Source organism: Chrysochloris asiatica, unplaced genomic scaffold, assembly GCF_000296735.1.
Source record: "Chrysochloris asiatica unplaced genomic scaffold, ChrAsi1.0 scaffold00025, whole genome shotgun sequence".
NCBI lineage: Eukaryota > Metazoa > Chordata > Mammalia > Afrosoricida > Chrysochloridae > Chrysochloris > Chrysochloris asiatica.
The window spans coordinates 7,451,300-7,460,250 of NW_006408543.1; the positions used below are offsets into that span (position 1 = coordinate 7,451,300).

At 46.1% G+C, this 8,951-nt stretch overlaps 1 protein-coding gene across 2 annotated transcripts in view; it reads left to right on the forward strand.

Moving 5' to 3' along the window:
* EML1 (echinoderm microtubule associated protein like 1) overlaps positions 1-8,951 on the forward strand; it is a 135,278-nt gene that overhangs the window by 44,768 nt on the left and 81,559 nt on the right. Inside the window, exons 3-4 of one of the 2 annotated variants that reach the window (XM_006839520.1) lie at positions 1,433-1,489; positions 5,394-5,528. In XM_006839520.1, coding sequence (XP_006839583.1) covers positions 1,433-1,489; positions 5,394-5,528 — 192 coding nt within the window. The remainder of the gene's footprint in view (positions 1-1,432; positions 1,490-5,393; positions 5,529-8,951) is intronic. The other variant, XM_006839521.1, reaches the window with a different exon arrangement.

The window sequence follows — 8,951 nt, forward strand, 5'->3', positions numbered from 1 at the left end:
GACCTTAAGGTTCGCAGCCCGATTCGTAACCACTACGCTACCAGAGCTCCTTGCAGAAATGTAATGATGTCTAATATCTCCATGGGAGTCCTGGACAGCTCATCACAAGCTTGGCAGTTCAAACTCACCAGCCGCTCCTTGGAAACCCTAATTAGGGTCACTATAAGTCAGAACCAACTCGACCGCACTTAACAACATCTCTGTGGAGTCTTGGTGTGTAGAATAAGCACGGGACTACTAACTGCAAGATCCATGGTTCAGCCCCACCCGTCACTTCATGGAAACTGTGTATGTACAGTGTTGCTGCAAGTAGGAACCAACTCAACAGCACTTAACAACAACAATATCTTCAGAAGTCAGAACCGACTGGACGGTCCACCAGCAACATTCCGCTTAACTGAGCCCCTGCCTCCCCCCGCCCAAAAAAAAAACAACACACTAAATGTAATACATCACATCCTGTCAAACAACATTGTCTTTGGAATATTTGTGACTGGGGGAAAAAAGGTAGAGAGCATATGGGAAAAGAAAATAATGACCATATCTGTACGATTCTGCACCAGAAATGTTTTACTTGCCATGTTGATAAGTGTGGTTGAGTCACTTCTGACTCATTGCCACCATGAGTAGGATTTCCGGGGAACAGCGGGTGGGTTTGAGCCACTGACCTTGAAGTTAGCAGTCTGGTTCTTAACCTACAACACTGTACCAGGATTTGCCTTACACACTGAAAATATATAGTCTCTTCTCTCACAAGACGCTAAGTACTTCTTTCTACCACTTTTGAGACTCATAGCATCTTGATTCCCTGACTGCTCAGCACACACACGCCATCTTTGATGTTCCTCACTCTATCCCCGGACTCTGGTGTGGCACCGTGGGTAAATGTGCCAGACCGCAAAGCCGTCTGAACTGCAAGGTCGGCGGTTCAAGCTCACTAGCTGCTTCTCGGAAACCCTATACAGGGTCACTATGGGTCAGAATCAACTCCACGGCACTTAACAACAACAACAGCTCTTTCCCCAGCTGCCCTTCTCTGGCAAGTGTCTTATCTCCACTTGGAGTGCTGGCAAGTCATCCGTCATTCCTCAGAGTTCTCAAAAAGGAACTGGCTTGTTTTGGGGGGCTTTTTTACTTCTTCCTATGAATACAACAATTGTCGTTGTTGTTGTTAAGTTCCGTAGAGTAGATTCCGACCCATATAGCAGGTTGTTTTTGTTTGTTTGTAAGTTACATATTGTAATACAAATGTGTGAATGACAGGATGGTGAAGTGCTGTAATGGAGTATCACCAAGTCTAAGTCTGCATACACAAAACAAAGTGTTTTCCATGTTGATGTGTGGTGTATGTTCTGGAATCTATGGAAACTTCTCAAAATATTTTCCCACTCACATTGTTTTTCTGCTTTGTTTCTGTGCCTTTCACATGTAGATTAAACAGGTCTGTGAGCCTTCTCAATGCATGCAAACTGCATAGATCATCACCAAGGTGAGAAGGACTAGATTTGCATGTATAACCTTAGCTGCTTCTACAGTAGTTTTAACATAATAGCTTTAAGGGGTGACTCACTGCCTCCTGTCTATAAAATCTGAACTCCAGTACTCATGATTGAAGTTAACTGATTTCCTAGATGTTCACGGGGTCCTCCAAAACCAGACTTCTTCTGTGTTTCATAACCTGCAGTTGGTCTGCATAGGTAGGAACGGCGTGGAGTGATGTCTGCCCAGCCTCTTGCTACATGACCTCACCAAAGCTGTTTTATAGGAGCTCTGGTAGCGTAGTGGTTATGAATCGGCCTATGAACCTCAAGGTCAGCAGTTCGAAACTACCAGCTGTTCCGCGGGAGAAAGATGAGGCTTTCTGCTCCTGAAAAGATTTACAGCCTCGGAAACACTATACAGGGTCACTATGAGTTGGAACCGACTCCACGGCACATAACCACCACCACCACCAAGCTGTTGCATGCCCCTGAATTTGTTTCTCCCGCTGCAAGATAGCAATAGTGCTGCTTTTGAAGGGGACTTTTGACGTGTAAATGAAAATACAGGTGTGAAGCAAAAAGGACTCAAAATCTGTATTGGCTGTTGCCGTCGTCGTTACTGTCCCTGATGAACTCCTTCATCCACTAGATTGAGTCTGAATTATTGAGAAACTAGTGGATGTCGTTATTTGATGATGGGTCATGGCTTGTCATCTCTTCAAGGATTTGTAAACAATTCTTAAAATTGCCACGGCCTTGCCATGAACTTGGAAAAGTGTCCAGGAGCCCTGGGCTGCTATCTGCTGCTGCTCTTCTTCTGTCTCTTTACCTGGATGGGGCACACTGTGCTTTTAAGAGCCTTGTGCCAAATGCTTGGAAAATGATTCCACAAAGTTAAATCGGAGGTACCCTAGTGGCACCATGGTTAAGCACTCAGCTACTGGACAAAAGGCCAGGGCATTGTGCTTCCGTAAAGATGGCCTGTGACTTTCAAGCTGCTTCGGACCCATAGCCACCACGTAGTGACTACGGGAACACTCCCATGGAGTTCCAAGGTTGTCACCGTTAACAGAAGTCGATGGCCACTGCTTTCTCCGACAGAGCAGCTGATGGGTTCAAACCACATTCCTTTTGGATAGCATTGAGCAGTTAGCCGCCAAGCCACCGAGCTCCTTTCCATAAAGGTGACAGTCTGGGAAACTCTCTGGAGCTGTTTTGTTCAGTCCTATAGGGCGCCATGTGTCAGAATAGATTCAACAACAGTAAGTTAAATCCTCTTGAACTGTAAGCACAGAGGTTTCTTTGTTCATTAGACTTCAATCCCAAATATCAGAAATTTAACACTCTCTTGAAGAGCTGTCATTTTCCTTGTCCCCAAATTGAGCCTTCTAAAAATTCACATTTCGACATTAAAAGGACTCCATGCAGACTCCAATGTTAAGATTCTGACGTAGTCAAGAGAGAAGAGTATGAGCGGAGCGTGGGATCCAAAAAATATTAAAGGATTCTGTTGTAAGGCCAGCACTCCCTTGGGTACCGAAAAGACGAGAACACGCATGAAAATAAAAATCATTATTACGTGGTCATCGCATCTGCATTTGCTCCTCAGACTGCTCGTGTTGGCCTAAGCAGCCGCAGAGTCAGGGGATTTTTCAGAAGCCCACCCTCCGTACAGTTTTTGAAGACCTGGAGTGGAACGGTTGGAAGTTAGGAAGGGAACAGACTGGCAGATGGCTGGGAGGAAGGACCGTGAGGAGGAGCTGCCAGGCTACTGAGGATGAGCCGCAGCGCGGCCAGAGATAGGCCTCTGCCTGAGACTTCTGTATCATCCTGAGGAGAGATGAGGACGTGGACATCCAACCCGGAATCTGCCCCAGATCCCTCAGCTCTTCGTCACTCCTTGTTGGACGTTGCCTCCGTTTCCACCCGCACGGAAAACCCACTGCCTTCAAATTGGTCCCCACTCACAGCCACCCCAGGTAGGGTTCCCGAGACCCTAAATCTCTACAGGAGCAGACATACCTCCTCTTCTCCTGAGGTGCAGCTGGTGGGTTTGAACCACTGACCGTGTGGTCAGCAGCCCAACGCCCAACCCACAGCGCAAGGAAGACACTTCCTAGTTACCTCATCTCTCATTCCTCTCTTCCTTGTCTCTCCTGGAGTCTCTGCTACCTCAACTGCGTCTTTATAAAGGGGGTTTCCTCCAGGTTCTTCTCTCCCATGGTTCCTTTCCACCTCACTGCTGTCCAGGTTCACTGGCCCCTTCAGTGACCACAAGACTTGTGTTTTCTTCTGTCCACTGTCACTGGTACCCAACTCCCTGTGATGGATCTGACGTGCCTCAGTCTATCCCTCCTTGTAGAGCCCCACCCAGGAGCACCAGCCCCTACCCATCCACCTTGGAGTTGTCTCTAAGTTAAAGCAACTCTTGTCTTTCCCTACGATACTGCCGCTCATTCGTTCATTTCATTTCATGCATACCTATCAAGCTTCTATGAGTCTGCAGAGATGACTAGTGAGATAGCATCTCAAGAAATTGATGACCTCATTGTAAAGATAAACAAGTTTGCTGAAATCTATGGGGCAGCTACATTAGCTCTACAAGCAGCGATGGCCTTTCACCCCACCCCTGATTCGGATGCACCGTCATGCCTGTGGCTCTCCCTTCGCTCAGCAGGTTTTTCCTGCTGTGTAATGACTTCACGTTCCAGCCTCTCACTTGATCTTTGCAGAAATGTTCCACAGGCTGTCTTCCCCAGACATACGTCCCTCCGCAGGCTTCCAAGTACTGTCCTCTCCTGGTTTTCAGAAGATAGTTAAGCCTTACGTGGACATCACTTCTAAACTAAAGCGTTTTATACTGGAGGGAATATCTGTCATTATATATGGCATTCTATCTGTGCCTGTTCCAACCCAAAATGTTAGTATACGGTGCTGAGATGGAAGAGCCTTGGATAAGTCTTTGTGGTTGGGGCTCTCCTGGGCACTGTAGGATGTTCAGCGACAATCTCTAGAAAAAGACATCGTGCTTGATAAAGTAGAGGGTCAGCGAAAGAGAGGAAGATCTTCAACAAGATGGTGGCTACACCAGTGGACACAACATACCTACTGTTGTAAGGATGGCATGTTGTTAGTGCCGTCAGGTCAATTTCGACTCATAGAGACCATGTATAGGGTTTCCGAGGAGCGGCTGGGGGGTTTGAGCTGCCGACCTGGCGGTTCACAGTCCAGTGCTGATCGTACAACGCCACACCTGGAGTCCGTGAGGATGACAAAGGACCGGGCAATGTTGTGCTCTGTTATTAAGGTTGCTATGAAGCAAAGCCAACTTGAAAGCACCCAACCCAATCCAACCCACTAGAGGCCAGTAGCAGCCTCCCAGTGGGACAGCCAAAAATATCTCTTGACATAAATGTCCTCTGGAGGACAAAATGGAACCCTGAGAAAACCCAGTGTTCCAGACTGAAGCCTACTCGAGGGCAGTCTGTTTCCCTGTGGGCCTTGGAAGCATTTCAACTATATGACTGGAGGTCTTAGGGATCATTTTTCCTATAGCTTCATTGTTGTTGTTAAGTGCTGTCGAGTTGGTTCCGATTCATAGCAACCCTGTACAGGGTTTCCAAGGAGCGGAGGGTGGGTTTGAACCGTCAGCCTTGTGGTTGGCAGTCCAGTGCTGATCCTACAGAGCCACACCATTGCCACAATTACAGTAACTGACACCGAGCAGAGTCACGAATGCCGAAGTGACATCCAGAAAAACATGTTGATCTCTAGAGATGGGATTTTACAGTCCATCTAACTTGTAAATGCCCACATGGTACCTTGATGCCCTATGGGTATATTGGCACACTTGGCAATAAAACAAAATCATGATATTTAAAGATGTTGTTGTCATTTACATCCCATTTTCAGTACCATCAAAAGGACCAGCTCTTCTGAACGAGTCTCCCCTGGTGGTCGAAGAGAGAGCTCTGGGGACTCAAAAGGAAATCGGAATCGAACAGGCTCCACCAGCAGTTCATCCAGCGGTAAAAAGAACAGTGAAAGGTGAGGGGAAACTTGACCTCTGGCTTCTGCTGTTCAGGCCTTGGATTTCTTGAACTTTTTAGTGAGATTTGGGTGAAAGTTTACGGAGTAAATTGAGTTTACAACGTTCAACAGTTCAAACACATTTTGGTTCATGACATTGATTCCAACGCCCGCCTTGTAACAGCAGTGTTCCCACCTCCTCCCTGCTGTGTTTGCCGTTTCTGTTCATCCTTCTTTCAAATCCCTTCCTGTCCTCTTGAGTTTTATTCCTGGGGACCTGCTGCCCCTTTGGATCTTGAATGGTTGAGGGTTAAGGAGTGGGTATGTTCAGGTATTATGTCATCTGTTGACCCCAGAGATGGTACAGAAAGATCCTCTGATGGTGGGATGAGCTAGGAGTGCTCCTCAAGCAGGCCAGTGGTGAGGGGATTCTTGGATCCTGTTAAGAGCCTGCTGAGGGCAGCTGCCCATTGAAGTTCAGTTACTGCTCAGTTAGGAAACTGACCCTCAGCCCACAGCATTCTTAACGCAGATGGACGTCTTTCCTGAGACTTTCCTTAGAACCAAGTATGCACCTTGGCAAGCTGTTCTGAATTTCCATATGAAGCTTCTCGTGTTTCTAGTACACCCTGCTACCATTTTAAAACTAATTTTAATGGACTGTTTTAAGATCAGAAGCTGGATTTTGAGGCCAAGTAGGTGAAATGTACTTTTACGATTTGTAAGAACATAGTTTTACTTGCGCCAATGCTGGGAATATGAACCATTTTTTCTTTCTGGTTTCGTGAAATTCAGTCACTCCTAATTTGGGATTTTTCTATGGAGTTGGTTTATAATTATTATCACAAATGTCGGTGAAGTAGACTGTTGTTGTTAAGTGCCATTGAGTCAGTTCCAACTCATAGCTACCCTGTATAGGGTTTCCAAAGAGTGGGCTGGTGAGTTTGAACCACCGACCTTATGGTTCAAACCAACCTTGCAGTCAAGTGCTTATCCTACAGCGCCACACCAGGATAGTAACATTTTATTAGCACAAATGAAGTGGCCACATTTTAACAGCTTCTTTCTTGTTTAATTGGAATAGTGCTCCGGGTTAATGTCTTAGACTGCAAAGTCAGTTTGAACGGCAAGGGCAGTGGCACTTCAATCTTAACAGCCGCTCTCGGAAACCCTATCAGGGTCACTACGAATCAGAACCAGTACTTGGTGCTTGGCAACAACAACAATCTCACTTTTTAAGGACCTTGGTAGCGTAGTGGGTTCTGAGCGGGGCTGCTACCCACAAGGTCAGCAGTTTGAATCTACCAGCCACCCTGGCAGGAGAGAGAGGAGGCTTTCTGCTCTCATAAAGATGTAGTGGTAGTGGTGATTATGTGCTATGGAGTCGGTTCCGACTCATAGCGACCCTGAACAGGGTTTCCGAGGCTGAAATGTTTGTGGGAGCAGAAAGCCTCATTTTTCTCCCGCGGAACAGCTAGTAGTTTCAAACAGCTGACTCTGAGGTTAGCAGCCCGATTCGTACCACTATGCTACCAGGGCTCCTTCCCATAAAGATAAACAGCCTCGGAAACCCTGCACAGGGTGGCTATGAGTTGGAACACACTCCACGGCACATAACCACCACTACCTTTATGTACATGAGATCAGATACTTGATTTCTGTCTGACACTGTGTGGCGCTGTGGGTTAATGCACTGGACTGCAAAGCCATTTGAACTTCAAGGTCAGCGGTTCAAGCTTACCAACTGCTCCTCAGAAACCCTGTATAAGGTCACTATGGATCCAAACCACCTCAACAGCACTTAATAACAACAACAACCACAACACATTATACTTTAATTTTGTTCTCTCAGACAAGGCTTGGTGAAGGAATTTTAGCTTCATAGTCTTTTAACATGTTTTGTTGATTTTTCCCCCCTCCACAATGTTCGTGCAAAGAGAAGGCTTAGTCATAAAGTGGTTAGTTAACTTCAGCCCACGGACTGTAAAAATTCCACGACTCGGTCTCTTTAAAGGAAATTAAACTCCTTTTCAGTTTTATTTTCAGAAGATATCTTCTGTGGGAAAAAGGAAAAACGGAAGTGCTTCTCACCTCATACCTAGGGTCCGTTGTAATTCAAGACTGTTGACGTGGGATTCCATTTTATTCTGATTTAAATTGCTCTTACTTCTTATCAGAAGATTATACCAGTTGAGTGATATTGTGTTCCATTGAGTTTGTTCCAACTCATAACAACACTGTGTAGGTTTTGGAGAAGTGGCTGGTGGCTTTGAACCGCCGACCTTGTGGTTAGCAGTCAATGCTCACCCTACAGAGCCACAGCAGAGCTCCAGTTGAGTGATGTTGTTGTTGCCAGGTGCTGTGGAGTCAGCTCCGACCCATTCTGACCCATAGTGACTACAGAAGGCAGTACCGCCCACTTCTGCACCTGCCTCACAATGGCTGCAGTGCTTGAGACCCATGGCTGCTGTCACTGTGCTAGTCCTAAGGGTTTCAGTGGCTAATCATTCAGAAGTAGCCCACCCTCCTTCCTCCCAGTCTGTCTTTGTGTGGAAGCTCAGCTGAAATCTGTCCATTATGGGTGACCCTGCTGCCATTCAAAATACCCACGGCATCTCTTCCGGCGTCAAAGCAACACGCAGGTCCCCACAGTGTAACACTCTTGACAGCGGTTGGTGGAGTTGGGTGGTAATGCTTTGGAAATCAGGCTAAGTGATTACAATGCCAACAGAATGTGAGTTAGTGGATGGGGCTTTCTGGCCTTGGGCTTCTCTGTTCAATATAAGCTTTGTGGTTGGCCCGAAATGGCTAGCTCTTGGCCACACTGAACAATTTGGACCCTTTATTGCACATCTGAGTTTTATTAAAAATTTCCACAAAGAATCTGCATTGTGCAAACTCCAGATCTGTTTTATCTTTTAATTCCTAAGGCTTTGGTAAATGTGCTGGGTCAATATTTCCATAAAAGATATTTACAAAGGGATTTTTTTTTTTTTTAAGGCCGCTGTAGGAAATTATGAGTTGCGAGTGAGGGACTAGGAAAATGTAGGAATCATTTTCTAAAAATAATTCAAGCAACTAAGCATGTTCATTTCAAAATAAAGTCTTTGTCTTCTTGTCGTTGTTGTTGTTACGGGGTTGTCCGGTCGGTTCCAATTCCTAGTGATCTCATGTACAAGAGGACAAAACACTGCGGGTCCGGTGCCACCCTCAGAATTGGCGCTGTGTTTGAGTCCATTTTTTGCAACCACTTGTCAGTCCCATCGTGCTGAGGGTCTTTTCTCTTTCACTGACCCTCTACTTTAGCAGCCATGAGGTCCTTCCCCAGGACTTACTCCCTCCTTATAACATATTCAAAGCCTATGATAGGCAGTCTCACCATCTTCCCTTCTAGGGAACATTCTAAGTGTACAAGGGGGCTTCAGAAAGTTCATGGAAAGA